Raw genomic sequence first — 24,741 nt, 5'->3', positions numbered from 1 at the left:
TCTGCCACTGACATGGCCAGCCTTGGGCCAACTCTTTTACTGGTAGCTGAATTCTCCCTTGCAGATGGATAACCTGCCATGAGTCACCCACCACTTCGGGGGCCATTGCTGCTGTTGCTGCAGTTGAAGACCTCTAGAACTCTCAGATTCAAAAGGTTACCTTTCTTCAAGCCTGGATGATCTCATGTCCAGTCAAGTCAAAAATGATCCTTTATATCTGGCTTCAGACACATACCAGTGGTGTGACCCTGGGCAAGTCACTTAAATCCCAATTGCCTAGCCCTTACCCCATTACTGTTCTTCTGCCTCAGAACCAACACATAGTATCAAGTTCTAAGACAGAAGGTAAGGATAAAAAAATGATCCTTTATTTAAGCACCTACTATGCGCCAGGTACTGGTGATTCAGAGATAGCAGCACCATCACCACCACCCGAAAAACCAACACAACATCTAGAGTCCAAAGTCCAGCGCCGACTTGCCCCTCTTCAGTCTTAGAACCTATAGGGATTCTAAGACTGAAGGTAGGGGCTTTACCACCCCCCTCCCCATGTACCCAAGTGCTTTGTTCTCCTCAGTGTTTAATAAATTAGACTCCATGGTCAAGAGCTATAATATAATATAATATAATATAATATAATATAATATAATATAATATAATATAATATAATATAATATAGCTATAATATAATATAATATAGCTAGAATATAATATAATATAGCTAGAATATAATATAATATAGCTATAATATAATATAATATAAATGATACATAGCATTTCTGATTAAAACTATTATTGAAACCATTAAGTTGGTTGCATCATTTGAACTGTTCTTTAAAGAGTGAAAATGTGCTTAGTATTTATAAAAGGCAGCACAAAGTGCTTTTTAGGGACTCAGCTATTTCCAGAGAAAAAGGTCTGGCTAACGAAAAGATGCGCTATGCTAGTTTTCCTTTAGCAAGACCCATTTGTGATGGAATCTGTCTCAGCAGCTGTATCTGGAGATGCTGACCCTTCAGAAAGAGTAGAACTTTCTGCTTCCCATTACAATGGGAAACTCTCTCTCCTTTGAACTATATAGTACCATGAATCTCCTGCTGTCACAGGCTTTGGGGAGCAGGAGATCGGAGGGCCAAGGGACCACTACGGGTTTGCCATTTATACGAATCTGTCAAATCTTCCCCAGGTTGGGCCATCAAAGTTCTCATGTGGTTAAACCAAAACCAGGAAGGTAAATTCTGCTAATGGCCCTTGTTAAGTTATAGCAAAAGATCTAGGTTAAAAAAAAAGTAATATATTCATCAGTGGGGCAAGTGTACCCCTTTCCTCATTTTGCAAAAGAGAAAACTGAGGTCTGGGGGTTAAATGACTTGTCCAATATCACAGCTGGTGTTTGGGTCAGGATTTCAGTTTTTCAGCTATGCCAAGCTATTTCTGCCATCCAAAAGAGAAAGTGATAAGGTCTTTTTTTTTTAACCCCTTACCTTCCATCTTAGAATCAGTACTGTATACTGGTTCCAAGACAGACGAGTGGAAAGTGTTGGGCAATGGGGGTTACACAGGGTCAGATACTAGGAAGTATCTGAGCCCACATTTGAATCCAGGACCTCCCATCTCCAGGCCTGACTCTCTATCCATTGAGCCACTTTGTGCCCCCATAAAGACTTTAAGAAAGGCCCGGACAAAGGGAAAATACCAGAGTTCAGAGCTGGCTTTTTTTTTTTTTTTAAACCCTAACCTTCTGTCTTGGAATCAATACTGTGTAAGGGTTAGGCAATGGGGGTCAAGTGACTTGCCCAGGGTCACACCGCTGGGAAGTGTCTGAGGCCAGATTTGAACCTGGGACCTCCTGTCTCTAGGCTTGGCTCTCAACCCACTAAGCTACCCAGCTGCCCCCAGTGCTGGCTTTCTGAAAGAAGGAGAATTTGAGTTGGGCTATGAAGGAGGGCCAGGTTTTCAACAGGCAGAGCTTGGGACAGAAGAAGGCATTCCTGGCACCAGGAATAGGGTGAGCAAAAGGAATAGAACTACAACATTTGGAGCTTAGACGGGCCCTTAGAGAAAATTTAGTCTGATCCTTTAAATTTACAGATGAGGAAACTGAGGCCTACATTGGGGTTGGGGGTAGAGCGGAAAACATTCTGGCACAGATGGCAGAGGGGCCTTAGAACAATCGTCGTTTGTCTGGAGGGGAAAGTCGTAGGACATAGGGATGGAAAAGACTGGAAAAGTGCCAGATGACAGAGGGTCTTAAATATCAGGTTCCAGGACCTGGATTTTATTTCTTAAGCTCCAGCTTTGGAGACCCAGGTATCCCAGGCTCCCAGTTGCCTGCCCCTTGTCCTGTCCTTCTTCCCCACATCCACCAGGTGGCAGAATCTCCCCCGGGTTCCGCTGTCCTTTTGGGCAGGCAAAGCCGGGAAAACCTAGGCGAGAAGGTGGAGTATTTATACGAGGGGCCGGATAGGGGAAGGCCACTTTGGCACCAAAGCTGCCCCTTTAAGAGGCTCGAGTTCCCAGGCAAGGGGAAGGGAAGGGGAGGGGTGCTGACCTCAGGGAGGGACTCCTGGGAGCTGTACCATGAAAGTAGGAATGGAGGGAGGATACACAGGAGAATAGTGGCCCACTTACCCTCAGTCATCCCCGAGGGACGCGTCCAGGGTTTGACTTTGATGGAAATCAGTTAATCTGTTAAATTAATTTAACTAGGCAGAGCCTCGGGAGGGAGAAGCCTTTAGGAAAAGTTGTGCGGAGAAAGTTGTGTTGAAATAGTCAAAGATTTACTCATTCACTGTTTACCCCCATGGGATGACCATTTGGAATCTCCCGCCCGATCTCTTCATCACTGTGTACCTGGGTCGGTCCATTGTCACTGTGGGGGAGGACGGACAGGTGTGCTACCAGGTCCCTCCCACCTTCAACAGGTGGTTCGTTCCTTGTTGTGCCCTTTCCGAGATCGTAGTCTGTTCTTTCCTACTGAAGCCTAGTGGAAGTGGCAGGGGGACGCCCTCCTACTCCTTTCCCTCCCATCGGTCACTCGGTGCTGCCCTCCTCGGGTCGGCACCTGGACCGGCCCATTTCCGGGGCCCACGAGAGGATGGGAGGGGTCAACTCTTTAAACCCCACCCCTCCCGTCCTGGGTGTGCCTGGGCCATTCCATTCCCTGAGTGGGACAAAAAAAAAGATGCTTAGGGGCTGGGGTGGGTACAGGTGGGGACCATCCTGGGTCAAATCAGAGGCGAGAGATCGACCAAACATATGGAGAATCTGGATTTACTTTTTTTGAGTTCCCGCGAAGGGCTGTCAAGGGGGCAGGACGGGCAGGTGAGCCAGCGGTGTGTGCGCGCGTGTCCGCGGGTTCCTCCCCCCTCCAATGTGGAGCAATGGTACGGGCCGCCCCCTGCCCCCGCAGCCCCCTCCCCTAGAGGCTTCCAGTCCCCTCCCATCCCCTCCCATCTCTTCCCCTCCCTTCTCCCTCACTACCTGGGAGCGGCGGCGCCGGAGGCGCACCAACATCCTATGGCTCCGGCAGCCCCCGGACCCCACGGGAGGACGGGCGCGCCCCTAGACCCCCTAGGGTGGAACCCTCGACGCCGGGGTGCACTGCCTCTGCCCTTGCTGCTGCTTTTGCTGGCCCTTTGGTGTTCAGGTATCCAGCCGGAGGGCTGGGGGCATCGGAGAGAGTTGGCCGGGCCAGGGTCTCCTCCCCCATCGGTCCCCTAGGTTCCCCCCTCCCCCTCCCGCCCCTGGTTGGCTGAAACTCTCAGGCCTCGAGGGATTTCCCTAGGCAGGCGGGGAGGCCGGAGTAGGGAGCGGCCCGCCCCCACCGGGAGGCAGGAAGCGAAACTTCCCGCAGCGCCTGGCTTTCTGGGACAATGGGCAGGGGAGGGGGATGGGAGCGGTGCCTAGCGGGGCTGCGGGGTCCGTGGTGGGGGAGGGGGACTCCTGGCCGGACGGGCGCGGGATCAATCGCCAGCCCTTCCCGGGGAGGCTCGGTGTCAAGTAGGATAAGGGAGATTGTAGCAACAGGTGTGTGCGGATCCCGGCGGGAAGTGCGGGCTCTTGGAAGAGCCCATCGGGGTGCGGTTCTTGGAGGAAGGGTCAGCCTGGAGTCCCTGCGGTGGAGACAGCATTCAGCCCTGGCCTCAGCTCCGCTTCTGCCTATGCTTTGCCAACTTTAAAGAAAGCGCCTTCCTCCGGACAATCCCGGGAGGTGAAAGGGCTGGGCGTTTAGAATCGTCTGGTTAAGAGCTGGGAGTTAACAGAGAGGCCGTCTGGGCTAGTTCTCTCCGAGATAGAACTCCGGAAGGTTAAATCTCCAGAGTAATAAGTCTCGGGGCCTGGATTTCAGATCCAGGTCCTCTGACAACATCCATCATTTCCCCCGCTAACTCCTGGTTTCTTTGGTATAATAATCCCTGCCTTTTACAGATGAGGAAAATGAGGCTGGCATTCCCAAGATTTTAGAGTTAGGAAGGACTTTAGAGGTTGTCCAATTAGCATAATAATCCGTGCCTGCCCTTTGAGAAAACTGAGGATAGAGGAGGTAGCCCAGTGATTTTGTCCCCAATTGCAGATCAAGAGTTTAATCCAGGCTACCTTCCTCCAAATTAAATGAACATTCATTCATTAAATGGCTTGGCCTCAAATAAGTATCTCTATGCAACATTCTACTGCTTTTCTTGAAAGTTAAAGTGACTTGCCCAGAGTCACTCAGATAGATCCAGGATCAATCTAATTCACATGGGCATTCTCCCCAAACCTTACTGTCCCCAAACTGGAATCCCTTTAGACTTGGAGAGGACCTCAGTAACAATCTATTTCAAACCCTACTGAAAAGTATGAACACCAGCCTCTGAAGGCACCCAATGAGATGACCTCCCCTCCCCCCAGGCAGGCAGTGCCATTTAGGGACAGCTCTGGGCAAGAACATTTTTTCTGTCACCAGCCCTAAATTGACCTCTTACAACTCTCTCATTGCTCCAATTTGTGCCCTCTGGTGCCCAAGAAATCAAGCCTAGTTCTTCCTGTGACAGCCCTTTCCATTTTGAAGGCAGTTCTCATGTCCCCTTTGTCTTTGACATGCTCTCAACTGTTCTTCCTGTGACCGGGATTCAGACCCTTCTCCATCTTGGTCACTTTCCTTTTGGTGTTCCTCAAACTTTGGTGCCCAGAGTTGAATAACAGCAACTCCAATAATAGCATTAATATAGGCTTCAAGGTTTGCAAAGTATCTCTCAAATATTCATTTATTTGGTTCTCCTTAGCAACCCTGGGAGGAAGGTGCTGTGGTGAACCAAATTCCATCATGCCTAGGGCATCCAAAGAAGCTCTTCTGTAGATCTTTCCCTAAGCTTGCTGTAGGGACTCCACCTGACTTTCAGGGGGCCTGCTTTGCTTTTGGGGGGCCGGAGGCCCACAACTAGTCATGTTATTGACATCTAAGACCTTGCCCTTTGATTATGCCATACTGTTCTGCTTCTAAACCAGTTGGGAGACAGAACTTGGTGCCAGGCACTGTTTGTTCCACTCTTCATTGTTGTGTGATCTTGGTGCCTTGGTTTCCTCATCCATAAAAAGGGGCTAATAATCCCTTTTCTTACATGCCTTCTACCTGTGTGTGTGTGTGTGTGTGTGTGTGTGTGTGTGTGTGTGTGTGTGTTGAGGATCAAGAGATAATGGAGATGAAAACATGCTGTGCATTTGTGTAGAATGCTGGTGTTCATGGTTAACTGGGTATCCTCCATCCCTCAATGACCCCTGGCTTCTCTCCCCATCTTACTTCCCAGCTCCTGTTGGCTGTATCCAGGTCACGGTGTCCAACCCCTTCCAAGTGGTCATCCTATTCCAGCCTGTGACCCTTCCCTGCTCCTACCAGCTGTCAGGGGTGCCCACCCTACCCATCGTCGTCTGGAAATATAAGTCCTTCTGCCGAAATCGCATCACTGATGCCTTTTCTCCAGCCAGTGCTGACAGCCAGCTCAATGCCCAGCTTGCCGCTGGCAACCCAGGCTACAATCCCTATGTGGAGTGTCAGGACAGTGTCCGAACTGTAAGGGTAGTGGCCACAAAGCAGGGGAATGCTGTGACTCTGGGCGATTTCTACCAAGGGAGAAGGATCACCATTACTGGGAGTACGTAAGATGGAGGAGGGGGGAGGGGGGAGGGGAGAGGGAAGGGTGGAGTGGGCACTGCCTAGATTTGCTAAATGGAAGAGACTTTATCTGGTCTACTCCCCCTTCTCCACTTTTGTTATGGATGAGGTCCCTGGAAGGGCTGTGATTTGTTCCTAGTCCCGAGTAGCTCAGTGGGTAGAGCCAGATTGGGGTGGGGGGTTGGAGGTGGGGAGTGCCTTCTCACTGGGTAAGTTTGCTTCTAGGGGTCAGTCCTGGTGTCCTCTGAGCTCAGCATTTGATCTGTGCCTTGCACAAAGCTGCTCAGTAAATGTTTGTTGAATGAATTACTGAATGAAAGCTCGTCTGTTGGCTCTGCCGACAACTGCCGAAAGACCTTATTTGACCTTGTTAGGACTGTCCATTCAATCTAAGAAATCTTTGGTGTCCCCTCCACCCCCATTTCCACCCCCACCCCCTCTACACAGCCAGGTTTTCTGGAGGTGGTGGGATCTGGAAAAGTGAAGGGAGAACCTGGGGGAGTAGAGCACCTTCTGGGAGTAGTGAAGGGATGACCTGCCTGTCTGCTGGGCATCAGGCTGTACCAGTGATGCAAACCCAGCCTGAATGTTGAGGTCCCAGGCTGGCCATCTGGGGAGCCAGTGGGCCCCTCCTCAGAATAATGTGCTGAGGATGAATGAGGAAATCAGTTGCACTGAAATGCAGTTTATCAAAATAGTTACAAAACCAAGTGCTTGGACCTCAGGTGAAGAGCTCCTGGCTAGGGGATTGGCAAGAAGAGGCCTGTGTATCTGTAGCCCTGGCTTCACCCTAGACCTTCCAGGCCCAGGGGAGGGGGTGGGGGGATACAGCCTCGCCACCTCTGGTGGGTGGCTAGATGGATGTAAGTAATGAGCACTTGTGGAATGAGGAGGAAACAGGAAATGCTAAAGCAATAGACACATTCCCATTCTGGGGACCATGGTAAATTGAGGCTTCCCCAAGCCCAGGAGGGAGTGGCAGGCAGGGGCCCCAATCCTTCAGATGAGTAGCTACTCAGTTGTCAGGAGGTAGAGGGACAAACTGAGCTGTCCATGGTTGTTGATAACCTGAGAGGGCTGTTCTCTGGATCCTCCCATTGCCCAGATGCCTGGGGACCGCTTCCAGGAAAGCGTCTAGGGCTCTGGCCTCGTCTGCCCCCCTGCAAGCACACCAGGAGACCTGGGAGAGGGCCAGAGTAGGGCAAGCTCCACCCATCCCCTCCTATGCCATGTCTTCCTTTCTCAGATGCTGACCTGACTTTTGATCAGACTGCCTGGGGAGACAGTGGTGTCTACTACTGCTCTGTGATCTCTGCCCAGGACCTCCAAGGCAATAATGAGGCTTATGCTGAGCTCATCGTCCTTGGTAAGGGAACAAGGATGGAGGGTAGTGAGTCACTTTGGGGCTGGGGTCACAGGTGGTGGCGGGGCTGGGAGTCCCATCCTCATCTCCTGTCTGTCTGTCTGCTTCCTGGGGCTGACTCATGCTTCAGCTTCTCCTGTCCTTGCCAGCCAACCCAGTCACCCTTAGATTTATACACAACCGACGACGACCATCTGTAGCCTGGGATGAACCCCACCATATCAGTCCAACTAAATAAGGGAAAAATTGGCCGTCTCCGCCCAGCTGATTGAATTTCAGTATCAGCACGCACTCCAAAGCCAGACAAATTTTGTTTAAGGGGGAGAGGAGGAGTGAGCCTGTGGTGTTTGGGGCTTGTCTACCTGCCCTGTGCTGCTGCTCCCCTCCATCAATCAGTGTGTATAAGCAAGGAGAGCTGGCTCGATCCCTTTTCCCCTGCTCCAGGCCTTGTGTGAGCTTCCTGTCTCTTCTGCTTCTTTTCTTGGAGCCTAGCTCTACCTTTGGCCATCCATCCCTTCACTGCAAAACTCCTCAAGCCAACCCAGTACCAACCAGCCATTGGGCATTCTAGTCCAACTTGGGCCCTGTGCCTCAGTTTACCCCTCTGCAGGAGTGGGAATAGCCCTTAAAAGTGCCCTCTAGCAAGGTAGAGAGGGCTGTAGAGGGAGGGAGCAAGCTGTCTGGTCTTGAACCTTGCAATGGATACCTCTACTTTGCCCTCCAAAGAGGAGGCAGTCAGGCCGGGCCAGCTGGTAGTTTGGCCCCTCAGTCTCTGTTAGCTCACGTGCCCATAACTGCATGTTACCCAGCTCCACCCAGCTGCACGCTCGGTTAATGCCAGATATATATTGACATGCCGGTCCATATATATTGGTGGGACAAGGCACATATTTTACAGAATATGTGATGGAGCATGTCACAAGCTTCTGTTGTGCCGTGGGACAAATGAGTTCAGGACAACACAGTCCGGGTGAAAGGCTGGGGGCTATCTCTGCCCCTCCAGTGCCCTTCCTGGGCAGCCCTTGGCCACTCGTAGGGGTGCTAAGCTCCAGAGTATGGCGTAGAGGTGGCATGCTGAGCAGACGGCCAGGAGCCAGGGCCATGTGGGGCAGGGCCGGGGAGGAGAAGGGGCTGGCTGTCAGCTCTTTTGTCCAGCCTGGCCAGCTTCCTGCTGGAATAATCCTCTGTTTCTCTTTTGTCCCTCCAGGCAGGACCTCAGGGGTGGCTGAACTCTTACCAGACTTTCAGATAGGGCCCATGGAAGGTACGGGGTGGAGGCCAGGGGGTCCTTGTTCCCTGCCTTTTCCTTAGAGCTCCCAGGCTCCCCATTCCCTGTCATCTTTCACCTCCTTCCTCCTAAACTCTTCTTACTGTTCTGCCTCCTCCCCCGACTAACCAGTGTCCTGGGCTCCAGGTAGTGTAATGGTTAGTGATGATGGTTTGGGTGTTGAGCTGGACTAAGAAGAGGCCGCTAGAACACAAAGGCTGCTCCCCTTGGCCTCTGGCCCCAGAGGCAGTCCTCTGCCCTGGATTAGTGGGCCTGGACAACTTCTGCCCCACTCCCCTAGAGCTTGGCAGATACTTTACTCAAAATCAGCCTTAGCCTGACTGAGTTAGGAAAGCAAAATTGTGTGACAAAGTCCAGAAGAGCCCAGTGCGGGGTGTTACAAGCCTGGGGCCAGCTGTGGGGAGGCCCTGGGTTTCAATCCCACCCAGCTTTACCACTCATTATTAACTAAGTGTGACCTTGGGCAGGTCTTTTACTAGCCTCGCGCCCCCCGCCCCCCCCCCCCCCCCCCCCCCCGGTGGTTTCAGAGAGGTGGCTTGGAGTCAGGGAGACCTGAGTTCCAATCCAGCCTCAGATACTAACTGTGTAACCCTGGCATGTCACTTCATCTCCTTTGCCTCAATGACCTCAACTGTAAAATAGGGATAGTAATAGTACCTACCTCATAGGGTTGTTGTGAGGTTCAAATGAGATAATTGTCATCATTTGGGAAAATGGCTGTTTTGCCCTCTACCTAACTGACCTCACAGGCAGCTGCAATTGAATTCAGCAAACCTTGAGCACCAAGTCTGAGCCAAAGACAAAAACAGGCCACAGGAGGGTTTCAAATGGGAGCTCCGTGCACTTCTTTATAATCGTTTACTGATGCTCTTTTCAAGAAACCAAACCAGGGGGCAGCTTGGTAGCTCAGTGGGTTGAGAGCCAGGCCTAGAGACTGGAGGTCCTGGGTTCAAATCTGGCCTCAGACACTTCCCAGCTGTGTGACCCTGGGCAAGTCACTTGACCCCCATTGCCTAGCCCTTACCACTCTTCTGTCTTGGAACCATTATATAGTATTAACTCTAAGGTAGAAGGTAAGAGTTAAAAAAACAAACAAAAAAAACAACAAACCAACATAATTCTCTCTCCTAGTGACTCCTTCCCCACCCCTCCCCTTGTAACAAAGAAATATGCTTATGCAAAGCACCCGAGCCACTGGCCATACCTGACAGCATGCCCCCCGCTGCCCCCGGGAGGCAGCCACCACTTCTCTTCCCAAGGCTGGCTTCACTCAGCTCTCCGAGTTACTGGTCAGAACATTGTTATTGTGACCACTGTGTAAGTTGTCCTTGAAACCGCCAATTCCACCATTTGTAAAATGTTTTTAAGCCTGTCTTTGGTTTTTGGCGTCGCCATTGTTTCCCACAGTATCTCTTCCTTCCCCAAGACCCAAAGCCCCAGCACAAGTGGTCAATGCATTAGAAATCCCATGATTCCATGAGTGGCTTACGTACGGAAGCCCTCAGAAGGCTGCGAAGAATGGCGATGAGGAGAGCTTGTGATGAAGCCCATGGTGGAGCTTGGTATTGGCTTCCTGCATTTCCTAAGGGTTCATTACTTTTAAAAATCCTTCCTCAGGGCCCAAACCAAGAGTTAACCAAAGGTCATCCCACTTTGTGCTGACCCCCTCCTCCCTCCTTGCATGCCTTGTACTGGGATGTGGGGCTCAGCCCCTGCCTGGCCTCATAGGACCTCAGCTCCGGCCCCCATCCTCTTGTTCCCACAGACTGGCTCTTTGTGGTTGTCGTTGGCTTGGCTGCCTTCTTGGTCTTCCTCCTTCTGGGCATCTGCTGGTGCCAGTGCTGCCCTCACACATGTTGCTGCTATGTTCGATGTCCTTGCTGCCCGGAAAAGTGCTGCTGCCCCGAGGCCTGTAAGTACTGGTTTGGGGGTCTTCATTGCCCCCACTGGGTAGAGCCAGGTAGCAGCAAGGGTGAGCATTGGGGTATCGCACACGGGGGAAACTGGCAGAGTGGAGAAGTGTGCATGTAACAGTCTTGTAGAGAGAGAAGGTGTGGGTTGGTTGGTTGAGGTCAGTTTGGGGGAGGAAATGCTTCTTTTGGGGTGGGGTGGAATAAGCTGCTAGCAGACACTAGCTATATGACCCTGGGCAAGTCACTTCACTCTGTTTGCCTCAGTTTCCTTACCTATAAAATAAGTTGGAGAAGGAGATGGCAAACCACTCGGTATCTTTGCCAAGAAAACCCCAAATGGGGTCATGAAGAGTTGGACACTTCATAAAAATGACTGGATAATAAAAAGATTATAAAGTGGTTGGGGGGTTCATTCCAAGGGATGTTTTCAGCCTGTAGGGAGTTCTCTATCTCTGAAGATTTATTTCCCATTGGATCTTGGCCAGAAGCATTGAAGAGACCTGGAAGAGATGGCTGGGGTCTCTTGAGTCTGTAGTTTTGGTTTTGTTTGCTTTTAAAACCCAAATATTTTGAAATCATTAAACAGTGGTTTAGGTCATAGATGATGGACACCTGGCCAAGACCAGATTAAATGTAACTGGCAAATATTTTCCAAAGTAAGGAAAAATCCAAAAAAATAGCTGCTATTACATTTAAAAACCAAGTCAGCCTGTGACTCACATTGTATGGTTTAGTAGCCCCGTTCCATTGTTTCAGATTTTCCCAGGGGAACTGGGGGAATGTTATCCAGCATTAATCCATTTCTTAGTAGCTCCCAGTCCATTAGGAAGCCTTTAGAAAGCACCTACTTTAGCATGCCTGGTGCCGGGGAGTGTTTACTGTTGGGGCTGCTAGGTGAATCAGTGGATGGAAAGCTAAGCCTAGAGACAGGGGTCCTGGGTTCAAATCTGTTCTCAGATACTTGCTAGCTGTGTGACCCTGGGCAAGTCGCTTAACTCCCATTGCCTAGCCCTTTCCATTCTTCTGCCTTGGAACTGGTACTTAGTATCAATTCTAAGAGAAAGTAAGGGTTGTTTTTTTTTTTTTAAAGCTTACTGTATCTCTCCATGAAAAAAATAACATGTATACATAGTATTTAGAGAACATATGAAGTAACATATTGTATCGAGTGTTCTCTCTTCACCTATTTGCATGCAGGGCTTCTCCCCAGTTGCCAGAGCCTCGCCCTACCCCTGCATCATCTTTTGTTCTGTGCGTTTGCTGTCTTGGGCGCACACGCCATCTGCCTCAGCAAGTCAGGGTATAAGTTTTGAGGGCTGGATGTTCATTTTTGTCTTTGTATCTTCAGCACGTGGCACGTAGTAGGTACTTAATGGGGATGGAAAGGGATCAGGAAAGGCCAGCTTCTTCCTTTTTTTTGGTGCCATTTTCCAATCATTCCCAAGATGAGTGGTGAGAAGGATCTTTGAGCTTATTCAGTCCAGCCACCTTCCTTTACAGAGAAGGGACGTTGCCCAGGGCTTCCTAGGGAGTTAAGACTTTTTCCATCTCATTTTTTAATATTGCTGCTGGTAGCATTCTTAAAGTATTTTTATCCCAAATATAATCTTCAGCCGGTGACAATGAGGAGCAAAACAGGTGGTGTTAGCCCCATTTCACAGATGGGGAAAACTAAGGCACTGACAAATGGATGACCCCAAGATAGGTTGAAAAATCAGAAGTAGGTCGACTAATTTCCCCACATCAACCAAACTCACTGAGTCAGCAAGAAGCAGCTGTTCCCACTGCTAATTAGTAAACTGCTAATTGTAGCCCTCCCTCAACCCCTCATTAGCTTTGATGGAATGTTCTTGCATCTTCCTTCCCCTTTCCAGACTACTGGCCTCATAGAGTAGGCTTTATATTTCCAGAGAACACTGAATTGGAAAGGCTGGATGCAAATTGATGGGTTATCGTACATAATTGAGAATCAAAGTAAATATGGACTCGCTGCCATTTGGCTTAAAGATCCTCCCCCATGCAGGGGAATACAGAGGCTCTGATGCTTCAGCCCATTGATACAAAGTCTGGTCTGGTCTGGTCCAGTCCCGTCCCCCTCCCCCAACATAAAATGTTGTGCAGGTATGAGAGGGAGGGACTCCATGACTGAATTTGTCTGGGTGTGGGGACATGAGGGGGTATGTTCAGCAGCAGGTAAAACTAGTCACTGGGTGAGCTGGGGGCGGGGGTGGGGTGGGAGATGGGGTGTCTCTGGCCCTCTATGAGACTATTTCTGGTGGATCTTTGCTTTGTCTCAGTAACTATTGTAAGAGGGTTAAGTGACTTGCCCAGGGTCACATAGGCCCAGCCGAGTCACTTAGCTGCTCTCCCCACCACCTTTAAAACAAACAAACATTACTTTTTGTCTTCAAATCGATACTAAGTATTGGTTCCAAGGCAGAGACAGTCTTTTCTTAACTTCTTCACTGCTAAGCCTCCCAAGAGGGGCCCTGAGTCCTAAGAGGCCCCAGTCGAACCCTTCCCTTCAGGCTCCCCCTTTGCCCACTTTTATGCCGCCCTTCCTGATAATGAATTAAAGCACTTTTGGAGCCAGGGAGGAGGGGGATGGGTTTGGAGGGGGCTAACATGAAACAAGGGAACTCATGTGACTCCCTCATTAATTCAACATTTAGTAACATCTACCATATGGTTGGCACTATGCTAGAGTAAAGAGCTGTCCCTTGTCCTCAAGAAGCTTATTTCTACTGATTGACTCTTTCCTAGTGTATGCTGCTGGAAAAGCTGCCACCTCAGGGGTCCCAAGCATTTATGCCCCCAGTGTCTTTGCACCCAGCACCTATGCTCACCTCTCTCCAGCCAAGGCTCCTTCTCCTCCACCCATGATCCCACTGGGTCCTGTCTACAATGATTTTGACCGGCAGAGCTCAGGTGAAGACTGGGGAGGGGTAGATACCTGTGTGTGATGGGAGAAGGGTGGGGGTGTGGAGACATAGATTGGATCCCTGAGGACAGGATTTTGATGAGTAAGGGTTGGACCAGGGACATAAGGACAGAGAAATAAGCAGATCTAGATATCAGGGAAGACTAGAGCTAAAATGCCTGGGTCACAGGGTGGAAGGGTCTGACTGATTCCCACCATATCTTTTCCTCAGTGGGTGGCCACAGCTCCCAAGTCCCCCTTCTTCGTGACACAGATAGTGTCAGAAACTCAGGTAAGAGCTAACCATTCAGATCTGTATGCTGACCCCAGAAATGGGTCTTGATGAGGGGGCAGGGATGGCACTGGGATGTGGGATCCAAGGGAATGAGTCTTAGCCATCAGATCTTTCTGATTTCTCCCACAAATTCTCCCCTGCCATTCAGAAGTACGAAGTGGTTATCGAATCCAAGCCAACCAGCAGGATGACTCAATGAAGGTGTTGTACTACATGGAGAAAGAGCTTGCCAACTTTGACCCTTCCCGGCCTGGCTTGCCCAATGGCCGTGTGGAGAGGGGTGAGTTGTTTGGGAATGGTGTTGGTAGGGGATTGAGTCCTGTTGATGGGAACTTGGGTTACCTTTACCCCTTGGGCTGGTGCCTTTCAGCCCATAATGCTGATGCTATTTTCCTAACTCCCTCAAAACTCTTTGAAACAATCTTTCTCTGCGCTTGCAGCCATGAGTGAAGTGACTTCCCTTCACGAAGATGACTGGCGTGCTCGGCCTCACCGAGGCCCTGCCCTCACCCCCATTCAGGATGAGGATTTGGACTATCACTCCAGGAGTCCAGGAGGATGGGGCCGAGAACGTCCCCACGATCGGTATGGAGAACGTCCCCATGATCCGTATGGAGACTGGGGAGCTGGGCGTCCCCGAGCTCGTTCTGTGGATGCCCTGGATGACTTGGCTAGACCCAGCTCCGTTGAATCAGGAAGGACATCCCCTTCAGAAAGGAGCCGGAGCAAGGCTTATGCACCTCTCCGAAGCCGTAGCAGAGATGACCTCTACTCCAGATCTGGGGACCCCCACTATGAAGACTTCAGGTCCAGGGGCAGAGCCCTGGATGACTCCCGAAGGGACCCTCATGAGAACCACAGACGGTCCAGAGACCCAGAGTATGATGGGAGATTTTTGGAAGAGGTGATGAGAAAAAAGGGGGTAGGGGAGAGGAGGAGACCCTACAGAGAGGAGGAAGAAGAACCCTATTACCCCCCAGCTCCACCACCATACACTGAAACTGACTCCCAGGCTTCCAGAGAGAGGAAGCTTCGGAAGGTAAGTGGTTGAGGCTTAGGTGGCTGCCCACTTTGCCCAATGGGAAGATGAGAAAGAGGGTGGCCTGGAGAGTTGGGGGGAAGGGAGCAGGGCAGATCCAGGGAAGGGAGCTCCCAGCCCTCACTGTTCTCCTTGTTTTCCACAGAACCTAGCCCTGAGCCGGGAAAGCCTGGTGGTCTAACTCGATGAGGTGCTCATCACTTTTGTAGTTTTTGTATGTTTTGTAAGGTGTGTTGGGGGTGGGGGGGGTTACTTCTATTTCTGCTCAATAAAGTTTTTAATCACTTGGCTCAGGTCTCGGGGTGTCATATCTTGGGAGGCTGGTGGGAGGGGGGTGGCGAGGGCGACGAAGGTCACTTGGGGATCGACTGGCTGCTTGGGGGTTCCAGCTCCCTGCCGCTGGCTGCGATCCTTGCCAGCCCCGGCCTCTGAGAACGTCCCGTTCCGGCTTCGCCCCGGCCCCGCCCGCTGCGTGCGCGCTCCGGCCCCGCCCCGACGTGCGCATGCGCCCCATGCCTACCCTCTCAATTCGGCACCCCCCCCCCCCATCTCCGTGAGCCCGCGCGCGCGTCCCCAGACCCTCTAGACCGACCCCATTCAAGCCTACAACCTTTTTTCCCCTCCCCAAGCCCTTCGGTCTCCTCCGGCCCTCGCCGCTGACAGAGCGTGTGCAGCCTCGGCTCGCAGCTGCCACGACGTTCCACCTCGGCCGCCTGCCCCATTCCATCCGGGCCCGCGTTCCATCCGTGGAACGTAGTGTATCGTTCTTGCCCCCGGTCCCCGGGTCCCCAGGCACGCCCAGACCAATCCCCTGCCGCGCGGGGCGGGAGCGCGCTGCGGCTGGCAGCGGGGCCCCGGCCCAGGCCAGCGCGCGCCCAGCCCGGCGGAGACAGGCCGAGAACGCGCGCGCGCTCCCCAGGGCGGCCTGCCCCCCCTCCAGCCCCCGCCCGCGTCGGCTCCGGGCTCGCGCCGCCGCCGCCGCCGCCGCCGCTGCGCGCGCGCAGCTCTTGCAAAGAAGGGGAAAAAGGGGGAAAAATAGAAAGCGGCGCCAGCAGCAAGGGATCGGCGGCCGCGCGGGGCCGGGGCCGGGGCCGGGCGGGAGCAGCCGGCAGTGAAAAGCGAGAGCGGGCGGCGGGCAGCGGGCGGGTGCGGGAGGGAGTCCAGGCCGCGGCCGCCGCTTCCCCGGGCCTGAGCCGGGCCTGAGCCTGGGCCGGGCCGAGGCTGAGGCCAGGCGGGTAGCGGTGCGCGGAGCAGTGGGCGCAGCCGCGGCCCCAGTCCCGACAGCAGCAGCAGCAGTAGCAGCAGCTCCAGCAGCTTCGGCGGCGGCGGCGGCGGCGGCGGCATCTCCTCCTCACATGACCCCACTGTTTGTCCCCGTGATCAGCGCGAGCGGCTCCCGTGTCTCCTCCGTCCCCTCCTGCCGCGCGGCGTGAGCTGCGGGCTCGGGCCCCCCCGGCCCCCCGCCCCTCCCCCTTCCCCCTCCCCCTCCCCTCCCCCCGGGCCCCGCGCCCCCCCCGCCCCCGCCCCCCCCATGGACATGCTGGACCCGGGTCTGGACCCCGCTGCCTCGGCCACCGCCGCCGCCGCCGCCGCCGCCGCCAGGTAAGGGCCCCCGGGCAGCAGCGGGCGGGCCCGGCCCGCGGCCATGATCCGGGGCGGGCGGGCGCCGGGGCAGGCACAAGATGGAGGCCGCAGGCGGGCGGGCGAAGGGTGCGGGGAGACCCTCCGAGCTCAGTAGGGGACTCTGACCGGGCTCGGCGGGGGCGCTCCTTCCCCTCCATTCGCCCCTTCCTCCGCGGGGCCCGGCCAGGGCCCGGATCTCAAGGGGCTGGGAGGGTCCTCGCGGGGCGCGCGCCGTCCGGGCCCCAGCTGACCGCTGCCTCCGCGCCCCCGCAGCCACGAGAAGGGAGCCGAAGCGGAGGAGGGCGTCGAGCTCCAGGACAGTGAGTGGGGACCCCCGGGGGGCGCCGGGGGGCGCGGGGCGCAGGGAGGGGGGCGCCCGGGGCGCTGAGCCGGCCTCCCTCTGCCCCCAGCCGGGGAAGGGCCTGGGGCCGAGGAGCAGACGGCGGTGGCCATCGCTAGCGTCCAGCAGGCGGCGTTCGGAGAGCACAACATCCAGTACCAGTTCCGCACAGAGAATAATGGAGGACAGGTGAGGGAGGGGCCGAGGAGGGGAGCAGGATGGGGGTAGGGGGGGAGCGCCGGGGCTCCGAGGGCCCAGGGGTCCAGTTGTCCCGGGGAGCTCTCTTCGGCAGTACTGACTCGGTGCCCTCTGCCGCCCCCTGCTGCCCCCACAGGTAACATACAGAGTGGTCCAGGTGACGGATGGCCAGCTGGATGGCCAGGGAGACACCACCGGGGCTGTCAGCGTGGTGTCCACAGCAGCTTTCACAGGGGGGCAGCAGGCCGTGGCGCAGGTCAGTCCGAGGCGCTGGGGGCTGCAAGGGGTCTGGGCTTCAATCCCCGAGGGAATCTGGCCAGAACCTGGATGGGATCCTGAATCCCCGTTCTCTGTCTCCTGCCTCCAATCAGGGTGGGCTCTCCCCTTGCCCTTGAGAGCACCGCATCCAAGGGGCAGGGGGGGAAACAGAGGCAGTGAGACATTGAGCAGAGCTGAGGAGGGACTGGAAAGGAACAGGGAAGCCTTGCCCCTGCAGCCCGAGGTCCATCCTCCCTCTCTCTTCTTAGGCTGTGATCCAGAACCCTTTCAGCAATGGGGGCAGCCCAGCCGCTGAGGCAGTCAGTGGGGAGGCCCGCTTTGCCTACTTTCCAGCATCCAGCGTGGGTGATGCCACAGCAGTGTCCGTGCAGACCACGGACCAGAGCCTACAGGCAGGAGGTGGGGAAGCACAGGGGATTCTGGGCAGGGGTAAAGAGACCCAGGGGAGTGATAGGGGAATGGAAACATCCAGAAGGGCTTCTAGTGAGTGGGGGTGGAGACGGAAGGAGGTGCTGCTATTATTCCCATTTTACAGGCAGGCAGAGATGAAGTGACTTGGCCAGGGTCCCACAGCTAGGAAGTGTCTGAGGCTGGACTTGAACAGGATCAGAGTTTTCTCCAAGCTGCCTCATGGCTGTACCACTAGGAGAGATCTCACAGACTTAGGCCTGGACAGGTGTGACCTCTAACCCTGACCCCAACCCTGCCTCTCCTAGGCCAGTTCTATGTGATGATGACACCCCAAGATGTGCTTCAGACGGGAACGCAGAGAACTATTGCCCCTCGGACCCACCCGTATTCTCCGTAGGTGCAAGATGCTTGGGCCTCCAGGGCGGTTGAGGCTTCAGGGCCAGATTCTTTGAGCCCAGAAGTGAGGGCCTGAGGAAGGGCTAAATGCAAAAGGGATGTATCTGTTTTGTCTCTCTTCCACTAGGAAAATGGATGGGACAAGAACCCCCCGAGATGAGAGGAGGAGAGCCCAGCACAATGAAGGTGAGGGCGAAGGGTCCCTCTCTGTCAGGTTGTGGACTGAGGTCACCCCTCCTCACTGCCCGTCCTGGGTGCTGGGGTAAGGGGGAGTGGATTTTGTGTCACCTGGAGGGGGGGAGCTGGGGAATGTGGGAGGGCTGGGGTCATTCTGGAAGGGAGAGTCCAGTGAGCTGGGGTAGCATGGGTAGGCCCCCCCAGCCTCTGTTCTCCTGTCCCCTGTCACTCTGGAGGTGCTGGATGGACAAACTTTTGAAGCACTGATTCCCCCATAGCCAGTCTGTGTTGGGCCTCTCATCAGACCTCACCCTGCCCCAATGCCCTCCCTCCCTCGAGGATCCCTTTTATAGCTATGTGGCCTTAGGAATTCTCTTAGGCCCAAATGTGTACGCTGCCTACAGACAGACAGAAACAGGCCAGAGGGATAGGAGAGCCCTTAACTACCCCACTGCTGCCTGCTGACCAAGCCCTGGCCTGGTCTCTTAACTTACCCAATTCTCTCCACCCTTTGAAGCCCAGAGTTCTGCCACCTCTTTATGACCTCCCCCCTCCTTGTGCTTGGAAGCCCTTGTGGACAGGAGCTGTCCAGCCTGCCTGTAATCCTCAGCTCCCAGCACCTTAGGGGCTGCTTAGGCTCTAGGGGTTTGGTGGCCTGGCATGGCGGGGTGGGGGCAGCAGATTGTGTCTCTAATGGAGTCTCATAGAGCTCCCTGGGGGTGGGGAATTCCTTCCTCCTTGCAGTGGAGAGGAGGCGAAGGGACAAGATAAACAACTGGATCGTCCAGCTCTCCAAAATCATTCCAGACTGTAACACTGACAACAGCAAGACAGGAGCGGTGAGAGCTTCTGGCCTGGCCCAGGCCTCACTCCCCAGCCCCTCGGGGCCCTTGGCTAGCTGGGCAAAGCCCTTTCCAAATAGGATCTCCCCCAGCCCCTCAGGCTCCAAGTGCTGGCCCTTGACCCTTCCTCTGAGGGCTCGGCAGACACTGCTGACCCTGACCGACCGCAGAAGAGGCCACAGGGAAGGGAGGAGTGAGGCTGCCCCCCAGGGCAATGACAGTTGGGGTGAAGGGGAAACACTGGAGCTCGCTTGGTCCAGGAAGGGCTTTTCTGATTGCCCTGTTGCCTTCTTTTCCCCTTCTTGCTCTTCAGAGTAAGGGAGGGATTCTGTCCAAAGCCTGTGACTATATCCGGGAACTCCGCCAGACCAACCAGCGAATGCAGGAGACTTTCAAGGAGGCCGAAAGGCTGCAGATGGACAATGAGCTCCTGAGGCAGCAGGTGAGATATGCAGGGGGTGGGGATGGGGATGCCCAGGGGCAAAGACCCAGGACGGGGATTGTGGAGAGGCTGATGGGAAACAGGCTAAGCCGGGGTCTTGGGGCCTGGGAGCCAACTGCCTGCCTCGGCCTCCCCAGATAGAGGAACTCAAGAATGAGAACGCATTGCTTCGAGCCCAGCTGCAGCAACATGGCCTGGAGATTGTTGGGGAGACGTCCCGGCAGTGACACCCCTTCCTGCCCCCCTTCCCTGGGGTCTTTGCTACCCCTGTCCCAACCCTTAGCACAGAGAGGGAGAGAGTCTGCCCCCTCCCCCAGCTGCATTTTTTATAGTAGATTTTTAACAAAAATGGGGAGAAAAAAGCATTTCCATGAATACAGCACCCCACCCCCAACAAAAACCACCCTACCCACCACGTCCACCTTCTCCCATCTCTGTGTGTTGTCTCTGACTCTCTCCCTTTTCCTCTACCCCAATTTCTCCACTTTAATTCAGTCATGACACCTAACGGCTCCCTGCTGGCCTTCCCTTTCCTGCCTTCACCTTGGTGGAAGGAAGGAGGCAGGACACAAGGAAAGAAATCCTTCCTTACCTTGACCCCTTTATGCCAGGCCTGCCTGCCCTCTTTCTCTTTCCCTGGAGGTACAGAGACAGAGCTGCTCAGAAGGGAGGAAGCCATTGGTGGGGACACCCCCACAGCTAGGGGCTGTTTGGACTTGTGGCCCCGGCTTCCCACCTCCTCAGCTCACTTCCTGACACCCTTACCCCTTCTTTGGGTGTGTGTGTGTGTTTTAATTTCTTTATGAAAAAAAGAAAAAAGAAAAAAAAAAGAGAAAGGTATTTAAACTGCAATAAACTGGCCCATGTGGCCCCCGCCTCAACTGTTGGTTCTGATGCCTCCCTAGAGCCATCCCTGGGTGGAAGAGCCTTTCCTATTTATGGGAAACAGGGAATGAGGGCAGGGGCTTTGGAGCGGGAATTTGAGGGCCCATAGCTGGGCCACGTGGGGGCAACAAAGTTTGTGTATCGGGCTGGTGCATCTCTGAGATCCTGGCACTTTGGTTTAGCCCCCACCCTCTCACCCAGTGGCAATAACGATAGCCTTGAGCTCTCTGCCTTACGGAAAGGGGAGGGAGAGGATGATGCCCAGCTTGGCCCGTCTGGCTGTCGCCTAGGGCCCCAGCCCTGGCGCCTCCACAGTGACCCCTGCCCCGAGCCCTGCTGATGATGAAACCTGTCCCGAGGTGGTGGGACAGGCCAGACGGGGAAGGGGCAGCTTCTGTCAGCACCCCTTATTTGATGCTTCATCCTCAGCCATGAATCTGTTTCCCATCCTTGCTCTCCCAAACTAGTGTCTACCATCATCAGTCCTGGAGTGTCCCGTGACCTCTGGGTTATGTCGCCTCCCTCCCAGGCCCGTGTCCCTAGGGTCATTGCCCTAGTCCTGGATGGCTGGGGAGAGATTCTGGCGCCTTCAAGTCTACCTGGCTGGGGGGAGCTGGAGCCAACTGGAGTAAACAGGGGCAGGGGTGGGGACTAATCACATTGACCTGTTCCCTTTGGGGGTCTGGGCAAAGACCTCTTGCTCTTCACTGCGTCCCATACGGGATCCTAGATTTGGATTTGGAGGTGACCTTAATGACCACTGAGTACGACTCCTTCATTTTCACTTGAGGAAATCGGCCACCTCGGGAATGAGTGGCAGAGATGGGAGAGGGGAGGAATGAAGGCACAGAAAACTTCCTTCTGGAACACCCCAGCACTCGGACACTTAGCATTTAAGTTTGCAAAACCCAGGAGCCTCTGGGAAGTAGGTAATGGAAATCTTACAGTGAGGGTCGGAGACATCAAGTCAAGCCACAAAGCATTTATTGTGTCAAGTGCCAGCATGTGTCCAGCCATCATTTTTCTTTTGACCAGGCCTGCGCCCCCCTTCCCCCCCAGCACCCAAGAGAGAACTTGAGTCATTTTAGTCATGTGTGACTCTTTAGAACCCCATTTGGGATTTTCTTAGCAAAGATACTGAAGGGGTTCATTTCCTTCTCCAACTCATTTGACAGATGAGGAAACTGAGGTAAACAAGGTTAAGTGACTTGCCCAGAGCCACACAGGTAGTGCTTTGAACTCCTCATGATCATTTCCACCAAGCTTATTCCTCTTCCTAACGTCCCTATTTGTCTTCCATCTTTCCAGTCATTCCAGTTTAAGACCTTGGAGTCATTGTCAGCTCTGTACCCCATGTCTCATATCCAATCTATTGTCAGAAATCCATTAGACTGTAAGCTCCTTGACGGCAGGGGCTGTCTTTTGCCTCTTCTTGTATACTCAATAATACAGTGCCCAGAACAAAGCAGGAATTTAATCAATGCTTGTTGGCTAACCATTGGTGGTCTTGGGAAAAATCACTGGCCCTCTCTTGGCCTCAGTTTCCTTCTCTATCAAATAATCAGTTGAGGATACCCTCCTGTTCTAAATCGGTTTCCGCTCATACAGCCACCTCTGGAGTTTAGGACCTCATCACCCCTTGCCCGCCCAGCCTACTACAACAGCCTCCAGGCTCTTCTCTCCAAGCCACCTGGCCACCAGACCCATCTTCTTGGCTCACACCAGGGAGTTCTGGTGGTCTCCTGCAGCCTCTAAGACACAATGCCCACCCCTCTGGGACGCCAAGTTGTGAAGGGTTCTATAGAGCTTTCCCAGAGACCCTGCATCACGCACACCCCTTGCTGCTGGCATACATTCTACTTCCCAGGCAAAATAGTCCACTTGTTGGTCCCCCTACAAGGGCTTCTACCCCACTGCTTAGCAGAGACTGGCTCCAATGCTGAGAATGGCTTCTTTCTATCTTCAAAACAAAACTAAACTCAAACCCCTTATTTTCTGTCTTGATAACAACTCTCAAGATGAAAGACAAGGGCTAGGCAAACAAGGTGAGGTGACTTGCCCAGGATCACACTTGTAGGAAGTATCCGAGACCACATTTGAACCCGGGACCTTCCATTTCTGGCCAGGCCCCCTATCCACTAAGCCCTCTACTTGCCCCGAGAAAGAGGTTTCTTTCCTTCTACCTCTGGGAATCCCTAGAACCCTTCAAGGCTCAACCCAAGGGCCACCTTCTACAGGACAAGGCCTCTGCTCATCTTGGAAACTGGCTCTCCATTTCCCTGAAGCCATTTTGGGGTTCTTTTGTGTGATTGTGTTGTTATCCGTAGAACATGTAGAATATAAACTCTGAGGATGACGGGGTTTTCGAACACTGAAGTGCGTGCCTAACATCGCTGCATCCTCCGTATAGCTTACGTAGTAAACAGAATTCCATAATATAGTAGATGCTTTATCTCTCGAATATACTTACGTACGGCCGAGACATACAGCGTAAGGGCTTATTGGTGCCTGAGTTTAGCAGCTAGCAGATGTCAAAGGCACCAGGAGCCCTTCATTCTTTCAGGCAGTCACCCTATGGGCTGCTCCCAGGGACAGCAGAGAGAGGGCTGGTATGGGGGCTACAGAGGAGGAAGTCGTTTTCTTATTGGGGGGGGGGGGACGCGAGGCTGGAACAGCCACTCTGTCACTTGGAAAAGGCTCTTTGGAGGAGGGACCACCAGAGCTGAGAAGCTCAGCAAAGAGATCTTGTGGGCTCTGCTCCTGGGCTGAAACAGGCTTCTCCATCCACCCCAAACCCTTTTTGCAGATGAGAAAACTGAGGTCTGGGTCCCTTCCTTGAGGCAGACGGGAAATAACGTTCGAGAAGACACACGTGTGTCTCTCTTTCCCAGAAGACTCTGGCAGGGTTGGGATCTGAACCTGGGTCTAGAGTATGTCCTGCTGTACCCTGGGGGAGCCTGTGTGTCCGTCTCTCCTGTCCCTGGGTCATGTGTGTGACCCTGGCTGCCCCACCCCCTATACACACCTCCTGTGGGCTGTGGGTGACACAATCATTTGTTCCCCAGAGCCATGTTCCCGCTTATCTCTCCCTCACCCATTGACGACACCTCCTTCTTGGAAAGTAAGTTGGGCCAAAGGGGAGGGGGCTTGGACCTCATAAAAGCGCCGGGCTCAGGACGCCAGACAGAGCCCGGGCTGAGCACACACGGAGACGCACAGAAATGGCACCGACCACCCGAGTCCAGGCTGCTTGCCTCTGCTTCCTCCTGCTCTCTAGTTGGGTTTGCTGTTCTGTTCTCCCAAGCAAGGTAAGACCCCGCGGATGCCTGGGCTCCCAGAGCGCCGGGACGTATCTCTGAGGGAAGTGGGGCGCCCAGAGGCGTGGACAGGACGGCCTAGGAGAGAAGAAAGGGGGCTGGTAGGTGTGTGTGTACTAGATGGGGGCCTGAGGCTGAGGGGTCCCCCCAGAAGCCTGGGCTCCTTCCTCAGGGCTGCTTCTCTCTCCACAGACACAAGACCTCGTGGAGACTCCCTTCCAGGAAGCGGCTCCAGCGGCTCACAATGGCTTGACGGTGAGAGATTTCTGCAAGGCGGGCAGCCCATTTCTCCATCATTCTGCCCCTACCCCCATCAATCCACTGACCTGTCTCTTTCCCTGCAGCCCCTGCTTCAGAGGACAAAGAGGTTCAACTCTCACTTTCCCATCTGCTCCTTCTGCTGTAATTGCTGTCACAACACAAACTGTGGCATCTGCTGCCGGGTATGACCTGAGCCCATCATCTCCTCTCAGGCTCCCCTGCCCCCTTCGCTGTCTAATTTATTCCCTCCCCTCGCCCCTTCCTGTGGTGATTGTCTCTAAATAAAACGGAACGCTTTCTCTGGAAATCTCCAGCATTTTCTCGTCTTTCTTGAAAACGCCGCCTCCATTTTGGCTCCTCTCACCTCCCCGGCCCCCATGGGAAGCCTGGAGCTTCCTTCCACCTGCACCTGCCGTCTCAGGAGGGCAGGGTGGACCCAAATGGCATGTGGAAATCCCGGCAGGAGGGCTGGGAAGGGGGGGCAGCTCTTCCCCTATGACTTTTGGGGACGAGGTCTTTCTTCATATCCGCGTGCTGGGAAATGGGTTGCCTGGTGGAAGCAAGGACCAGGATGAAGCAGGAGAAAGATGCACGCCTC

At 53.9% G+C, this 24,741-nt stretch overlaps 3 protein-coding genes across 6 annotated transcripts; all 3 read left to right on the top strand.

The window, feature by feature from the left end:
• The first annotated feature begins 3,455 nt into the window (after window positions 1-3,455).
• LSR (lipolysis stimulated lipoprotein receptor) lies at window positions 3,456-15,261 on the top strand. Of its 2 annotated transcripts, XM_007491819.3 has the most exons (10): window positions 3,456-3,649; window positions 5,790-6,134; window positions 7,401-7,520; window positions 8,725-8,781; window positions 10,571-10,717; window positions 13,482-13,646; window positions 13,871-13,930; window positions 14,082-14,213; window positions 14,374-14,972; window positions 15,118-15,261. In XM_007491819.3, the coding sequence occupies exons 1-10, from the start codon at window positions 3,520-3,522 to the stop codon at window positions 15,151-15,153; spliced, it is 1,791 nt and encodes a 596-aa protein (XP_007491881.1). In that variant the 5' UTR covers window positions 3,456-3,519; the 3' UTR covers window positions 15,154-15,261. The 2 variants fall into 2 exon arrangements, with proteins under 2 accessions (XP_007491881.1, XP_007491882.1); XM_007491820.3 differs by lacking the exon at window positions 8,725-8,781.
• A 1,103-nt stretch (window positions 15,262-16,364) lies between these two features.
• On the top strand, window positions 16,365-23,873 carry USF2 (upstream transcription factor 2, c-fos interacting). Of its 2 annotated transcripts, none has more exons than XM_056825323.1 (10): window positions 16,365-16,574; window positions 16,869-16,915; window positions 17,006-17,124; window positions 17,270-17,389; window positions 17,661-17,811; window positions 18,129-18,216; window positions 18,347-18,405; window positions 19,141-19,235; window positions 19,552-19,680; window positions 19,818-20,561. In XM_056825323.1, exons 1-10 carry the CDS (start codon window positions 16,504-16,506, stop codon window positions 19,905-19,907), a joined length of 969 nt encoding a protein of 322 aa, XP_056681301.1. In that variant the 5' UTR covers window positions 16,365-16,503; the 3' UTR covers window positions 19,908-20,561. The 2 variants fall into 2 exon arrangements, with proteins under 2 accessions (XP_056681301.1, XP_056681302.1); XM_056825324.1 differs by lacking the exon at window positions 19,818-20,561 and adding an exon at window positions 23,631-23,873 and having other exon boundaries at window positions 16,489-16,574.
• HAMP (hepcidin antimicrobial peptide) lies at window positions 23,717-24,450 on the top strand. 2 transcript variants are annotated; one of them, XM_007491824.3, is made up of 3 exons: window positions 23,717-23,873; window positions 24,075-24,137; window positions 24,227-24,450. In XM_007491824.3, exons 1-3 carry the CDS (start codon window positions 23,787-23,789, stop codon window positions 24,329-24,331), a joined length of 255 nt encoding a protein of 84 aa, XP_007491886.1. In that variant the 5' UTR covers window positions 23,717-23,786; the 3' UTR covers window positions 24,332-24,450. The 2 variants fall into 2 exon arrangements, with proteins under 2 accessions (XP_007491886.1, XP_007491885.1); XM_007491823.2 differs by having other exon boundaries at window positions 23,853-23,983.
• Window positions 24,451-24,741: the final 291 nt, after the last annotated feature.

This window comes from Monodelphis domestica, chromosome 4, assembly GCF_027887165.1.
Source record: "Monodelphis domestica isolate mMonDom1 chromosome 4, mMonDom1.pri, whole genome shotgun sequence".
In the NCBI taxonomy this organism is placed as follows: Eukaryota; Metazoa; Chordata; class Mammalia; order Didelphimorphia; family Didelphidae; genus Monodelphis; species Monodelphis domestica.
Note: the sequence above shows the minus strand (reverse complement) of the source record. Positions and strands in the feature narration are given on the sequence as shown.